The 16,550-nt window shown below is 38.8% G+C and overlaps 2 protein-coding genes across 9 annotated transcripts in view; one reads left to right on the forward strand and one right to left on the reverse strand.

Annotated features, from left to right (window-relative positions):
• The window catches only part of SHANK2 (SH3 and multiple ankyrin repeat domains 2), a 515,992-nt gene that overhangs the window by 490,971 nt on the left and 8,471 nt on the right, over window positions 1-16,550 (forward strand). The window lies entirely within an intron of this gene.
• ANO1 (anoctamin 1) overlaps window positions 8,898-16,550 on the reverse strand; it is an 83,413-nt gene continuing 75,760 nt past the window's right edge. For all 8 annotated transcript variants that reach the window (XM_069857404.1, XM_069857403.1, XM_069857400.1 and 5 more), the window contains 4 exons: window positions 15,723-15,775; window positions 13,910-14,094; window positions 12,073-12,178; window positions 8,898-10,967 (listed from right to left, as the gene is read on the reverse strand). In XM_069857404.1, the coding sequence (XP_069713505.1) occupies window positions 10,707-10,967; window positions 12,073-12,178; window positions 13,910-14,094; window positions 15,723-15,775 (605 nt within the window). In that variant the 3' untranslated portion in view covers window positions 8,898-10,706. The remainder of the gene's footprint in view (window positions 10,968-12,072; window positions 12,179-13,909; window positions 14,095-15,722; window positions 15,776-16,550) is intronic.

Consider the following 16,550-nt stretch of genomic DNA (forward strand, 5'->3'; position numbering starts at 1 on the left):
TTTAAAACTTAAACCACTGCTCTGAGTTCAGCCCTGGAGCATGAGAGTGAAGGTCTGCTCTGGGGCTTGTAAGGTGCAAAGGATGTGCATCTGTAGGAGCTCCTGTCTGGTTTTACAGAGCGGAGAAAGGTGAAAGACTCAATGGATCAGGACTATATCTTAGACTTGATGGTGTAGTTGCTTTAAGAAATATGCAGGATAAAGAGATAGCCAGTAGGTGTCTTCAGAGGCAGAAACTGAACTAAAGTCAAGGAGAGCATGTTGGTCTTCTGGTGTTTCTTTACAAGCTGCTTAATGGTTCTTATTAGATTGGCTGGCCTGAATGTCAAGCGGGAGGTAGAATTATCAAAGGGATATTAGTTTCCTTTTTCTGCAAGAGGAAGCAAAAGGGGCAATACTCACATGGTGGAGGTGGCGACACAAGGCATTCCATTAGTAGCAGTGATAAGACAAATCTAAACACTGATGCACACCCTCCACCTGGACTGCACAGTGCTCTCAAAACCCCTGCAATTAGAGAGGGGGGTACTCTTGCCTTTCTGACCAAGTAATTAGAAACATGATGGGATACAGTTCCTAGTTGCCCGAGTCCATGGAAACTGGAGTATTTAGACACAACTGTGTTTTTAAATGAAGTAGCTTTGATAACTTTTCTAATTTAACAGATAATTCAATAGCAGATAATCCAGAGTGCGTTTGAAATTCTCATCCCTGACACTTCTGAGACACAGGTTAGGCAAAGGTCTTGCCATTGACTGGATGTATTTAACCTTGTCTCAATGCTGAGAAATTGTTTCTCTTGAGATCCACTCAGTTGTACACTTTTTAAATTATAACTGCCGTTCTCTCTCAAGGGAATTAGGAGTATCTCATTTTTTCTTTGTTGTCTTCAAGATAAGAACAGTATTAAAAACACAGAGCCCCTTCTCTGCTGGTTGAATTGGGCAATAACAGGGTTATTTTTTTGTTAATTTACTTGCTTGCTTTTTTGTTCCCACAGTGAATAAACTGATTTCCATAACATTTCTTAATATACTTATTCAATACCTCTCACTTATTGTTTGCAAAACCCTAAAGTGCATATTTTCAGCAAAGAAATGACAGTTTCCGTATTTTCTTTTTGTGAATAAATTGACCTGTCCATCTTTCCTTTATCAGCGATTACCTCTGTTGCTGTAACATCTAATGTAGAAAGAAACGCTCTAGTAAAGAAACTATTTCTGAAGAAACTTAGGATCGTAGGAGAAAACTGTCTGTGACAAAAGGGCCTATAAGAAATGTTAAATTATTGGGGGTTGAAAGAGAGAAAATTAGAAGCGGAGTGTGGGAAAAGCAAATAAGTGTTGAAAAGAAAGTGAACTTCGGCATGAATAGGTTGTATACAGATAAAAGATCTGGCCAAGTAACAACAACAACAAGCAATAAGTTGTTAACAGATGCTTGAACTTAAAATTGAAACAGAAGAAGTGTTGATATAATTCTGTTGATACAGTTCTGTTGTGTTATTGTTGGCAGAAGTTAGTTTAACTTTAGGGGAAGGGTAAATTGTAGACTTTTGTTTATTTTCTCCAGCTGAAAACCCCTGACTTGACTTTTTACCTATTTTTGTAGTGAATTTTCATCATACTCTGTAAGTATGGAATCATTCAGACAAACATTTCACATGTCAATAAAACTGTGTGTATATGTTAGACCAGGACATTTCATTCCTCTAAACCATATTTATTACTTAAGCTCTGCAACATCAATTTTGCACTTGGGAAAACAGGAGAACAGAGAAAACAGAAAATGAGGGTTGTCTGCACAGGAATGTCATTGTGAAATAAGTCAGGGAGGAAATAACAAGCCTCCCAAAAGAGCAATGAAGGATCAGTAGATCTCTTTTGGGGCCCTTTCTGTTTCTATACTATTCAGTCCCTACTGGACTAGACTAAGGTGACCTGTCAGCAGTAGAAGCGTCTGCTCTCTGAGGGTTACCTTAGAACCACAGCTATTCTGAGCTCTTTCCTCCTAAAGATAAACTTATAGCAGAGAACGATACAGAGATGCTGAATCTCTTGTTAACTTATGTTGAGACATGTCCATACTCCTGTCTTCCACAGTGAGTACTGCACAGAGATGCCAGCATAGGTCTGAAGGCAAAATATCTCCCTTAGGGTGGTGAAGAGCCACTGGATTTAAGTTATTTGTGAGTCCAACACTCACTTCAGCCTGTTGGCTCTCAAGCCATACTGGAGACTGTGTCCTATTGCACAGTGGTGGGCTCTGTGACTGTTTGAGAACAAAGCAAACAAAGTTAAGATGGGAATTGGAGGCTGCTATTCATCCAGGGTAATGATCCAGTGGTTCTGATTGCCCTAGCCTGAAAGCTAATACTGACTAATTTCTGAAAAGTACGTATGTTCTTTATTTTCCTGAGCCCCATAAAAGCATGAAAAGGTGAAAACTTACCACATTAAGGTTTATTTTGTTAGAAAGAAAATAATTGGAAGTGTTTTTTTCTTTGGTCTCCTTCTTCTCATTGGAAATTACAATATTCTGAGCAGTTATAAGAAAATGTCAGGATGACTTAAAATTAGTTATTTTGCAGCAAATGATTCAATTTTGCACCCGTGGGAAGTATTTCTTACAAGCGTGCAAATAGTCCTTAACCACAGGACTTCATCCTCCCACCTAAGGAAGGGATTTCCCCCCCTTTCCTCACTGAGTACAGGCACTCAACTGACTGCCTCATAGTATTACAGTTTAAAAAGTAGCATCAGGGATTGGTTTTTTGTCTGTGAGTATTCTGGGTCTCATCTCTTCCATTAACAGACTCTGCTTTGGTCCTGGACATTGTCAAGAAAGTGATGTGAAAAATATAACCTTTTTCCCAGCCATGTCTCTGTATCCAGCCTGCAGAACGGCCTCTTCCCAGACCAGAAAATATCTCGGCTTCTTAAATGTCTCCCAGAGTAACTAAAATTTCGCTTTAATAAATATAGATGAATGAGCCTGGTCACACTTGCTGGATTTCTGAGTTAAACTCTGGTGTTGTGAGCTCACTGCAGTGACTGGAGGTAATGACAAACCAAGGGGGAAGGGGATACAATAGATAACTGTGATTGGCAGCAGAATTACCCATTAGAGAAAAGCTCAGTGGATTTTTGTTCTTACCTTCAAGAATGTGCCAATGCAGTATTTTCCATCTGAGTCATTATCTCACAGTCATTGAAACTGGAAGGTGTAAGTTTCTTTTCAAATCCGATTAGAGAGGGAGTGCCTTGTCTGCTTGAACACAGTGCAGTTATTATCCAGAGCTCTCATTTCCTTTTAAAACCTGAATAGTTTTATGCAACCACTTACACAGGATGTGACTAGGTTAGTTACTCCTAAGGATGTAGATATTATGAATAAGAGAGCAAATCTGGTTTCATCATGCCATTTCCTTGATTCTTGGAATGGGAGAAGTATTTTCTGCTCTCTAACTCTTTAATTTGAGCTAGTCCACAGTGTGGTAGTCAGAACGAGATGCAAATTAGTCTTAAACCACAGTTTGGAATTTGTTTTCGTATACAAACATTATGGAAACCCGTTGCATTTATTCCCAGAGATGAAGGATTGAGACTTACTGAGAGAATGGATTAATATGGTGCAAAATATAGCATTTATATATTTTCCTAACAGTCTGTATATATTAAAAGAAGTAAGGATGTTCCACAGACCACAGTTTTGCCTGCCCTCAGAGAATTCACGGACTGCTTTTCTTGTCTATTGAGATGCTCTTGTTCAGAGAAACAACTGGAACCAAATGACTTGCAATGTAAGATCAGACTCAAGCTAGCGCTCTCTGTCTCCCAAGCTTTGCTTCTATTCACCAATTTTGCAGTGATGCTTTTTAAAGCAGAAGTAGCCTGTATCACATCTTTGTCAAGTACCTGAGCATGGAAGTGATTAACTGTCATTCTTTATCCACAAGAAGACCCAGAGATTACTACCAGCTTAGCTCTACAGTTCGCTTTGGCCAGAATTAGAAGACAAACATTGTAAAGATATGGAGAAATCTGATTTCAGAGTGAAATGAAGAAAGACTAAAGTGAAGAGGTTTAGTAGAATCTCAGAACTGACTCAGTTTGACTTCTTTCACTCTTTGAAGCCAGGAACATGATGTAGCTGAAATTTACATTAATTTACTCTCAGGACCTTCACTGTTCTTTCCTTGCTTCCACCTCCTTCTCATTCCTAACAGTACCTGAGTAGAATAAAATACCTGAGTGACCCAAGGCCAGCATGGCCCAGGAGCCACCAGAGCTGTTTTGTCATGCAGACCATCTCTTGCTGACCTGAGAGGTTTTGCAGTAAACCTGGAGTAATCTAGCCTGCTAAGATTTATTACTTTCCCACGTGATAATTAATTACTTGTAACCACTTACCTTCGTTACCTACAGATGCATTTTGAGGATTAATACATTAAGAAATGTGAGCAGCTCATTTAATTATATGCTTCTACCAGGACAGATGGGAATTCCATGCTTGTGAGCACTGTTCCACGATGATGCAATGCTGCCATCTCGGTTCAAGGCAGGCAGCATGAGCAGATCAGGTACTTACCTGCACATCACCTCTGCAGCCCGAGAGACTTACCTAGTGTAGAACCACAGGACTTGTACCAACAGGGACCTGACTTCAATGCTGGAAGCTGTGCGAGAGGTTATAAATCTGATCAAGGTCAGAAATAAGTGCGTTCCTAGAGAAATTGTTTATTTGTGGTTGCTGAGGATTGTGGTAGTATTTAAAATTCAGTGCATGAGTGAAGAAGGCATAGTGACCAAGCCATCACTGATGGCAGAGAGATTGTCCCCGTCTTACTCCTTTTGCATCCATTTACTTCCAAAGGACCAAAGCCTTCCAGCTTTCATCTGAATACAAGATCAACAATATTGCATCACTTGGCAAGATGAGATTGCGTGTGATTACAAAAACATTGGCAAATTCTACCTGATAACACACCTACAAGATGGCCTCGCCTTAGGAAGAGATCCTCTTTCCAGAAAAACAACTTCTGTGACTGATCTACTAACCAACTTGGGTCTGAGAACTTCTTTCATCTAGAGAAGATGGCCACTCTTTTTTCATTTAGAAGTAAAAATAAGTAATAACCTTTCTTTCGCTCAAAGAAAGACTGTTTAACTACCTATATCTAATTCTTGCTCTGAAAAATAGACTTTGTTACGTTTTTAGTTTTGTTCATCACACTCTTCTAAACGTTTTGTGTTTCGATTCTTTTTCTCATGATGGATACATTTCACATTTTGCCATGAACTATCTCATGCAGGAGGTACTAAACAAGATGGAAGCTACGACCTCAAACCCTTCAAACTTGTGTAGCTAAATTGACATTACAGTGTCACACCTTTGATTTTCTGAGCCCTTCACCTTGTGGAACACAAGAGCGTGCACGACTCTCTCCTACGCACACAACTCATCTGGATCTATGTATTTTGGCTTTAGCTGACACTGGGTTCCAGAAGTACTAGAGAATTTAAAGTGTCACTAATTTTTATTAAAAGTGCAAGTAGTCATTCAGTAAGCAATGCTGTCTCATGAAAAGTCAAAGGGAGTCAAAGTAAATGTTTTCTTTGGCTTTAGCTGGCCTCACATCAGGCGGCATGCATCATATTAAAAATTAAGGGAGAGCTTAAAATTAAAAAGAAGTTGCATTAATAGTTTCTTCTTCAGAAAGGCCCGTGGGGCTAAAAAAAGATGGAGGTTAAAAAAAGCACTTTGGTTTTTCTCTGCTGTACTAAAAATGGCATATTGCGTTTGGTCATGGAATAAATAGTACTGAGATGTGAAAAGAATGGAACCAGAATTTGAATGGAATCCGTATAAATTCTAAGACATGTTCTTTTCAGGGGAAAAAAAAAAAGAAAAAAAAAGTTGTTTACTCTGAAAACTTCACAGTAAAATATAAATAGACTCAAGTGATCTACGAAACTTCAAGAGAGGTCAGAGTCCTGATGTAACAAGATAGAAAAACCTGGTTTACGATAGCTTATTGGAAATTACAACAGTCAAAAAGATCATTAGCAGGACCAGAGAGCACTAAGGGTTTAAAAATAGAAATGTATCTGTGCCTTGGCTTGGGACTTATTCACCCTTAAGCTATTTAAGACTGCAAAATATTTGTAAGACAGTATCTTAGAAACACAATGACATGGAAATCCAGAAGATTCAGACTCTTACTGCCAACACAATGGTGGGTGTGATTTCCTCCTCAGATGCACCAGCTGAAGTTGTGTCTTTGCCACAACCTTTGGGTATTGAAAAGCAAACAGCGCATTTTATTTAGCAGTGCTTCAAAAGAGGTCTACGCAGCCACTGCCAGCGGTAATCTTTCCTACTATTGTCTGCATTTGCTCTTGGACTTAGTAAACCAGTATGATGAATTGACACATTGGGGTTTGGCTTTTTTTTTTTTTTTTTTCCCCCCTTTGATCAAAGCAGGACTGGGAAATGGGGTTTTATACTTACAATTCTATCAGAAGCATGCCCAGAACATGTTGAATGCACCTCGTGGAGACACTGTCAAATCAATACAGAATTCAGCTGTATTTGTGTGAATACAGATATTGCTATTTTTTGTGAAACCTGGCCCATACAGTAGCTGTGAGTCACATCAAGGTATTTTCAGTTATTTCTGATCACTTCCAAATGTATTAACTTTCTCCTCCCACCCTCTTCCAGTGAGTCCTTATTAGGATTATTCCTGTCTCAAATTTACTATTTGTACAAACAAAGCTTGTTTCTACTTGCATCATAAATATGAAAAAATACCCTTTCATGAAAAGTAGCATAAGTGCAGTGCAAATCTTCTTCTGGAAAACATTATCTTCTATCAAATGAGCTTGTATCTACTATTATGTCTTTTAAGATCTGTCAAAACCAAACCAGTTACAAACTAGGCAGTGATTTACCTGCTTCTGGTTTCATATCCATTATCTCAGAACAGAATTCCCACTTCCTAACTAAATTTCATTAGTTAGAGCATTAATTTTTTTGGCTAGGAAGGGGGAATTGGCACGAAGGCTCATGCTTTGAGCAGATAAATGGGAGAAGAAGAAAAAAAATGGAAATGAGAAGTATGCTTCTGAGCCCAGCTTTGCTTGCACAGGTCCCATGAGGTCATAAAAAAAAGTGATATACACAGTGCAGCCTTTCTGCTTCCTGAGCTACTTCCCTTCAGAGCTGCATTCATCTAGACACAGTTGAAGGAATCCCTCAGCTTCATTCCTTTAGTGTTACCATTTCATTTTTTTCTTAATAATGAATACATTTTCAGTCTAAGTGAATAAATGAAATAGAATTCTTCCTCATTACAAGCCCATTTCAAATGACTGAGGGAAAGCTCTTATGTTCTACTAAATGCATAAAATTAAAATCAGAAGAAAGTTAAAGCTCCCAGGATTGCATCCATCAATTAGTATTCAGCTGCCTGTGTCTGCGCTAGAAGCCAAACCTCCCTTTGTGCTCATGGAGACTGATCATAGAATCATAGAATTGTTAAGGTTGGAAAAGACCTCTAGGATCATCAAGTTCAACGATCAACACAACACCACTGCACCTACTAAATAATGTCCTGAAGCACCACATCTACACATTTTTTGAATGCCTCCGGGGATAGTGAGTCAACCACTTCCCTGGGCAGCCCGTTCCAAAGCTTCATCACACTTTCACTAAAGAAATTTTTCATAATATCCAATCTAAACCTTCCCTGGTGCAACTTGAGGCCATTTCCTCTCTTCCTATCCCTTGTTCCTTAGGAAAAGAGATCAACACCTGCTTCACTACAACCTCCTTTCAGGGAGCTGCAGAGAGCAATGAGGTCTCCCCTCAGCCTCCTCTCCAGGCTAAACAATCCCAGCTCCATCAACCACTTCAAACTTTTCTCCAGCCCCCATCATCAGCTTCATTGCCCTCCTCTGGACGTACTCCAGCAGCTCAATATCTAAGATGCATCTTAGATGGGATTAGCTTAATCTCAAAGTGAGACCTAAAGCAGCTAGAATGGAAGATTCACCTTCAATGCTGTTAGGAAGACGTCTACAAATGAAATAGTCTATACCAGCAAACAAACCTCAGTTCTGGCCTCTGCTGTCTGAGTACACAAGGAGCACTGTGAAGGGCATCACAGATCCAGTTTTAGGCAAACTGTAACAAGAATTACTGTATTTCTCAAATCTAGCAGTACTCGTAGTTGCACACTCAGAGCACAAGGAGGACTGGGAACAGAACCTGTCCCACAGGAGAGACTCTTGCATATTTAAGTTTATTTCAAATAAGTGTTCAAAGAAAAAAAAACCAAACCAACTAAAACAGATTTAGTATATATTTGCTTTTCTTAAAAAATGATTCCATGAAAGAGTTTTATAGATATCTAAGTAGTAATACAGTTTTTATATACAAAATTCCATTTCAAACAATTTACTGTACAAAAGAAAGCATAAGCAACTGTTACTATTTCATGATTTCAGCAAATAATGAAAAATTCTGATAAGTATGTGTGTTCAGGATATAGTTCTACCATTTACAGGAATGTCAGTATTCAGTTGGGAATACTTTTGGATAAGTATTTACAGATTACATTCCCTTTGAAGAAGCGCCGCCAAGATTTCCTCTTCAGAATAGGTAGTTTGGCTTTCTTCTGGACGTTTTGGGCTACCAAGGAATGAGAGGAAGAACACTTTTTTCCAAGAAGATGCATGGACAGAATTCTGTTTGGTTTATTCCCACCAGGTGTAATGGTTACTGTGAGAATAAACCAGGCAGGATTTGGTCCTGCAGCAGTAAGTTACCATAAGTTACAAATTTTAAAAATAGTGACATTCCTGCAAGTCAAAATACAACAGAAACAAGAGTTAACAAAATATAAGCCCTTTATTAATAAAAATCTTTGGTTGAATCAATATTTTAAATAAGCTTCAAGAATATTTGGTTAATACCATTTTCTTTCTTCCACATAATTTCTTTTCTGGTACCTTCTTTGGACAGACTACAGAAAAATATCAAGTTTATCACATACTTTAAAACAAATAAATATATCAAAAGCTAAATATGGCAATATTTTTATGTTCTAGCATTAATCTTTAAATTAGTTTGGCAAAGACAAAAGAAAAGGAAAAAAAGAAATAACTTCTCTTGAAAACAGTCTTTTGACATTTGGTTTTGTAACAAACCGTACAGTAGTTAGACTTTAAAGAAATCTTTCATTTTTATTTTATTTTTGTCTGGTTTATATTTGTAATGCAAGTGCCATGGACAGACAAAGCAATAAGAGAAATGAGGTTAATTGCACCAATATTATTTGGAAGTGCAGTTTATCATTTGACAAAGCAAAACTAAAATGTACTATGCTTAAAAAGAGTTGTACTGATGGGATTTAGCTAGGCATTGTAAGTAAGGATTTTAGACTTATATTTAAGGAAGCTCCTTGTACAAAAGATACGAGTATTTTAAGACAAAAGAGAGTCCTGTCACTAACTGAAGGTCTGGTCCTGTAGCCCCAGTGCAGGCAAAGCTTCCATTGAGGACAGAAAGTGGGACGTGGTTTGGATTTACTTCTCCGGCACAGCCTCTGGGAACTGCCACTCACCAGCACAAAGTCTGCGGGGGCAACTGGCTGTGAAAAATGGGTGCAGACTCCTTTCTCCTGCAGATAGAGGGCTACAGACAAAAACCTGGCTAAGGCCGGGATGTACTAAAACAACGGGAAAAGGGGAATTTTCAGCAATAACAGCATCCATGTACTAGGCAGGGCAGTGTGGGTCACTGTAGCTCTACATGTGCTCATAAATTCAGGGCATTTAACAAAATGCTCTGCGATATCTACCTCCTGGAGGCTCTCCAAGATTGTGGTGCTGCCAGGAGCAAGGAGCTGCTGGGGAATTGCTCCAACACAGCTGATGCAGCCTGGGGCGCTAAGGTAGCTTCATCCACATCAGTTGTTCATTGGTGAAAAAGAACTTCTTCGGAGTGACTTTCCTGAAGAGAGCAGCACCCTGGTGAAGGTGTCCGGTACACAGCAGATTGCCACAAGTGCCCCCCACACCTCTCTGACTTTAAAGCTCAGTGGGAGCTTTGCTTGTTTCAGACCTGCAGGTTCTATCACAGATGTCTGCGCCAGCAGAGCTAAACCCTATCTTGGAAAGCAAGTCAACCTGGTAGGCTTTACATGGTTTCTCTCCTGCCAAAAGGAATACAAGGACACACTCTAAAGCTGATTTTGCATATGCATTACCTAGTTAACCCATGGACCTTCAAGCCCGGGGTTCCAAAAAATACTTTAAATTAGTAGTAGTATTATTACTTAAAATTTACCTTTATTTATTTATTTAATTAATAGGCTAAGGTCAAATGCTCAGAGAATATCTCTATCAAGACGTACTAAGTACCTGCATTTATTAATGCACACCAATGTCAATAGTGTTATCTATCAATGAAATATAAAAATTCCCTGCATTACTGCTTGTGCAAAAGAAAAAAACAATGTTATCAGAAATAGAATGTGGTCCTCCATGTTTGTAAGAAGAGCATTTCTCACAAAGAGGGGAGCAAAATGGCAGCACATCCTTCAACATGCACCAGGTTGTCCATTAATCGAGTCCTGCCCTTTACGTGATGGCTTGTGTATCAGTGGAATGCCCCAACATAATTGACTCCTTCCTCTTCTATACATCAAGAGGATATGAATGGCAGGAGGACAAGCTCCCACTGCGGCTCCTGGAGAGTCTGGGGCTGTGATTGTTACAGTTTTCACCTTTTTTCTTGTCCTTGTCTTTCCAGGTTTCTAGCATTTGCAGCTTCCCTTGCTCTTCTCTCATGAAGACCTCCACCATGAGAACTTTTTCTTTATGAATCTGCTGACTAATGTCCTTGGGAATGTCTGGGATAATCCAGTCAACAAAGTCACTCATAAACATGACCAAGTTCTGAAAATGAAATTGTGAGAAAATGTCAGCAAGGTCAAATGAAAGGATGACTGATAGGGGAAGGGGTCATTTTTGGTGTTCTTAGGAAAGAAGAGTGAAGAAAGGGCAATATTTGAGTTGGGCTCAACTGCACGTTGCAAGTCTGATACAGAGCCAAATTAATCTCAACTTTTTGTTTGTGGTAGAAGTACAGAAAAATGGCAGGCACAAATCTCTTGTGATTTATAAACAAATACTGTCAAAACCACTTAGGAATCCAAAGGAAATACTGTAACTGATAAATGGCTTATGAGTTTTACATCAGAAAGGCAAATAGCAAGAGGTAAAATGATGAAAACTGGTAAAATACATTCCAAATGTTTCTGATTTAAAAACCTGATACAATGAAAGGGAGGTCTTTCACCAGAAGATAAGTATTTTCTCTAATAAAAATAAAGGAATAAAAGTTTTGAAACAAGTTGTTTAGAATAGGCAGACTTAAAACAATAACCAGAATCACTGCTGTGATCAAATAATGTCATTTAGTGAAAAATGACAAGATTTTGCCTTCTTGTTCAGTTGTGAGAGGAACTAAATGGGAAATTTCATAGAATCATAGGATGGCTTGGGTTGGAAGGGATCTTAAAGGTCATCAGTTCCAACCCCCCCTGCCATTGACAGGGACACCTTCCACTGGATGAGGTTGCTCAAAGCCCCATCCAGCCTGGCCTCGGACACTGGCTGGGTCTAGAAATAAGTCTGGATGAAATTTATGCCGCTTCAGTGAATTTTTTGATGTCTGTTGGAGAACTGGTGGGACCTAATTAGTATCAGCCTTGGGCTTTGCTGATCACTAAGGACATTAAGTTCCTTCTTCATCAAACCAATTCAGGGGAACCCTAGGGATGTATTTTTCCACTGAGGATACACTTGTGCCTTGGTGGGTGGGAGGAGGAGGGTGAATGAGAATGGGTAAATTTCTTTGCTTTTCCATGAAACAGCTGAGAAGGAAGGTATTTTCTTTGGCCTAATATCTTATTTCCAAAGGTGGCTTGCCTTCTGTAGCTGAAGAAATATGATAATTCTTTTTCTTTCCTATATAAGGAGTGCCTGAAGTACTCCCTACCTGGAAAACTATCACAAACGCTAATCTTGCTGCTAGGACAGCCCAAAAATCCTTTGAAATGTCATACTTGTTTTCAGACCAAGGGGGTTCTCGATAATCTTTGTATCTGCAAAACAAGATGCAGTAAATCAGTGACGTCATTCAGAAAATTCAGCACCATGAGAAATTGGTATCAAATAGTCAAACAGTAAAATGAGCCACCTAAAAATAAGCTCACTATTACAGCACGATGCTGTATTAACCTCTCAGAAACAAGACACAGCCAAAAGCCTTCCACAGCCTTGAAGTTTCACACAAAATTAAAGGTCTTCAATCTTAATATCCTCCAATTAGTACAAATAATATCAATTCTGCATAAAGATGGAGTAAACTACAAGCTCAGATCACTTCTTTTCTTTTAAGATTGGTGAAAAAACCCAAACGGTATATTTTTCAGAATTATTTTAAAGACAAAAATAACTGATCTTTGTTCCATGGAGCGAGTTACACTACATGGTGTTTTGTTGTTCATGATTAGCAAAAGGTTACAGCTAAATTTTGTTTTATAGAGAGAAGGCAAGAATTTTGCCATAGCTATGACTTATAGAAAATCTATGAGCTCATCAACAATAACTTGTTAGAAATGGATCAAGAAAAATACAATACATTTAAAGCTACAGCATCTTGTCAACGTTTTGAAAGAATTCGTGTTCCACGTTTTCCAATGATTTAAAAATCACCGGAATATGGAAGAAATCACGAGATGGGAAGATGAAAGAGGCTGTGACTCAAAAGCAAATAAGCTGGGCATTTTTGTGTTGTACCATGACACTTAACATTTCTGTTCTGCAAGTTCTGTACTAAAAAAATCTTTCCCAACCTCAATTATCCTTTTTCTTTCATCTCAGAATGATTTTTCTGTTTGGCAGTCATTTCAGCAGATTAACTTGCACTATTCAACTTTATAAAGGATGTAAATAAAAAAATAATACAGTTATAAAAGTATTTTGTTTCCTGGTCAGTTTGTGTAGTTTTTTAGCGTATGTAAACCAAAGTAGTCTTCCTTTTTTTTTCTCCCTTGGAATGTTGCTTTTTCCCTTGTTCTCCTCTTCCTTTCTTACATCCATTGTTCCCCTTCACTTTTGCTGTTCTAAGTGCTTTCACTGTTAGACTTGGCATTGGTCCCCAATTCTAAGCATTAAAAATGTTTATTTTGAAGATGATGGATATCTAAGGAAGCCTGGGCAAAGCATGCAGTTCAGCACTGACCTAGATGGCTTCATAAGCTGAAACATGCCATAACTTTCCTTTAAAAAAATGAAAATATGTAGAAATTGTTATAGGCATGCAGATTTCCTGTATGATGACACTTTAAGTGGGTCTTAATTTCCACTGTACATAAGGATGCTATCAGTCTCATCAGGAATTGCTACAGAAACTGGACAAAAAAAGGGAGGTGTGCTGTGATGTCATGGTTATTGTATTAGTACCACGTGATACAATAACCACAGGACATAATAACATCACTTTATTCCCTTAAAGCATCATTGTGCTGTTTATCGCTATTTATCTCCTTTCCTGGAAAAAGGGAATACATACTAATAGAAACCTTTGCACTGACAAACACCGAATTTAAGAGTGCTCATTTCCATTTCTCGGAATAAGCAATTAATTCTTATTCAGGTGTTGAGGTTGCTTAAAAAGTAAGCCAAGACATTTTGAAGGTAATGGATCAGCCTGATATAAAAGGCTACCAAGGTGCTAAAAAAGTATTGAAAAAACAAGGCAACGTAAAAAATTGTCCCATTCTAAGTCAGCTGCGAAAATACTTCAAGTTAGTTATCGCTCGCGAGAGTACCTGCATATCTGAACCTCGTAGCCAAGATCCATGGGGTCGTTTGGAGCTGTTCCTGCTTGAAAATCGCTGACATTAAAAGAAGATAGTGTATGGTTCACGAAGCCATGCATGGTGCCATTCTCACTGTACATATACAGGTACACGAGGCGTGGAATGAAGTCGGATGTGAATGAGATCACAAATGCCTAAGCCATAAGAGTAAAGAGTGAGCGCAATATTCAGGCAGTGGTTAAGTTAATTAATATCCTCAAGTACGTCTTGCCCAAACAACTCGCACAACTCAGGGACTGCTTCAGAAAATAAGGGGGGAGAATGCAACCCACGGAGCGCCAAAAATGGAACATTCACTACTGCAACAAAGTAGTTTTTACTGCTTATTCTTCCAAGTTGCAGGATATTAGATGGAGTAGTTCCATGCCCACTGAGATTTCCATGTGGCTAACAACTTGAACTCCCCAGAGAATGAAGCTGCTGTAGCCCCAGCACCAGAGAAAAGCAAACCATGGAGCTGTTTCCCCATGCCCCAGTCACACCTTGGCCCCGATGCATTGCATAAAGTCCAATGGATTGATTCCCAATGGATTGATTCCCAAGTACTTTCCTGTTCTGCAAACAACTGACACTGAACAGACTCTTTAAATTGTCATTGCATTGCAAAAGACCATTAATTGCGCGTGCTTTTAAACTCCATCAGGATAAAAGGATGAGCAGACTAAGCCCAGTTTTATTTTTACAGTCACAAAAAATGCCTTTTATTTGGTTATTTTAAAAGGTTTTCTAAAAACATCATGCAGGAAATGCAAGGAAGCCAATTCAGCTGAGTCCTTCATAAATTTAGCCTTTCTCATTTATCATTATTATGAAACATTCTCACTGGCATAAATCTCGTACATGTGGAACAAACACAGTACAAAATGTTTTACTTATTTTATGATAAAGAGGGGCACTACATAGATCAAAGAGGGAAAAGTCACACTCGATAATGATGAAGAGAGACTACATGGAAGAAAAGAGAAAAAAATAGAGAAATTATTTTCAAAGGAAAAGAGGAGAAATGGTAAAGACTAATTAATGCAGCATAATAACCAAAAGAGTGGTTATGTTTGGCTATAGTACAACAGACACCTGTGGGCAGAGCAAAGGGATTTCCAGTCTGGATAACAGTGGAAAAAAATGAGAGGGCCCATGGACACGTGACCGTAAGCTCTACACGGTTGCTATTTTACTGCATAGCAAACACGTTTTCAGTTTGTCATTCAGCTTTTTTTCCCCTCTTTCCCCAGGCAGAGTGCAATGAAGACGGTCCTTGTGGATGGCTTTTCATATAGAATATTAGATAAGCACAGAAATGAATTTAGTGAGGCATGCTAAAGTTTTCTAAGGGATTTTCATGGATTTTCAGAGCTATCTGAGTGACAACAATGCAGTTGGAGACCAGATTTTCAATGGAGTGTCTGATAAACTAATTCACACCCAGTTGACTAACAGACCCTAAATAGGTTTCAGCACTGAAATTAGAAAAAATCTTAGTGATAGCATTTAAAAAGAGCAAATGTAAGCAGCTGTGGTCTCATCTGAAGGGCTAAATTGTTTTATGAAAACATTCTGGAAAAAAAGCTGCGATTTACTATTTTATATTATTGCTACTACCATCACAACTTAAATAAACACTGCATTCTCCAAAACTGCAGAAAATTTCCAAATCATCTCCTTTCGCTTTGTTTTAAGGGATTTATGCTGAAATAAAACTAATGGAGCAGAATGGAAAAGCCAGCCTACTGAATTAAAATTTTATCCATGCCAAATTACTTACATTTATGATGACAGCAAGCTTTCCAATACCTCTGAGGATATTATACCAGATTCCTAAAGAAGACAACAAACATGTAAATGCTGTTCCATTTGTTACAATTAGATAAAATACACTTTCAGTTAACAGTATTAGGAGCACTTAGGACTTTGCTGAACTCTAGCTATATTTTAAATTAAAATGAAGAAATTATAGAAGATTAATTTAATGACTTGTAAGCAAAAGAAGTCCAAGCCTGTCTTCCAAAGCTATGCTTACAACCCTGTTTTTTGAGGTTTTAAGCTAAAGCTTCTTTAAGGAAGACAAAGGCAAATACGAGACAGAGGAATGTTGACATATGTAGAAAAGAAAAACATCAGGAAACTTTGAACTTCTCAAATACTTGCGAATGAGAAAGCTACAGATAGGGAGCTGGAACCTCCACACCCGTGGTGGAGAGCATATTGGTCTACCAGCTAGACTGGTCGTCTGTCTCCTTAGCTTAAGTACTCAAGATGCAGTCTTGATGGAAGAAACAGGAATCATAGAATCATAGAATAACCAAGTTGGAAGAGACCCACCGGATCATCGAGTCCAACCATTCCTATCAAACACTAAACCATGCCCCTTAGCACCTCATCCATCCGTGCCTTAAACCCCTCCAGGGAAGGTGACTCAACCACCTCCCTGGGCAGCCTGTTCCAGTGACCAATGACCCTTTCTGGGAAAAATTTTTCCTAATGTTCTGCCTAAACCTCCCCCGGCGGAGCTTGAGGCCATTCCCTCTTGTCCTGTCCCCTGTCACTTGGGAGAAGAGGCCAGCACCCTCCTCTCCACAACCTCCTTTCAGGT

This window comes from Phaenicophaeus curvirostris, chromosome 5 (genome assembly GCF_032191515.1).
Source record: "Phaenicophaeus curvirostris isolate KB17595 chromosome 5, BPBGC_Pcur_1.0, whole genome shotgun sequence".
In the NCBI taxonomy this organism is placed as follows: domain Eukaryota; kingdom Metazoa; phylum Chordata; class Aves; order Cuculiformes; family Cuculidae; genus Phaenicophaeus; species Phaenicophaeus curvirostris.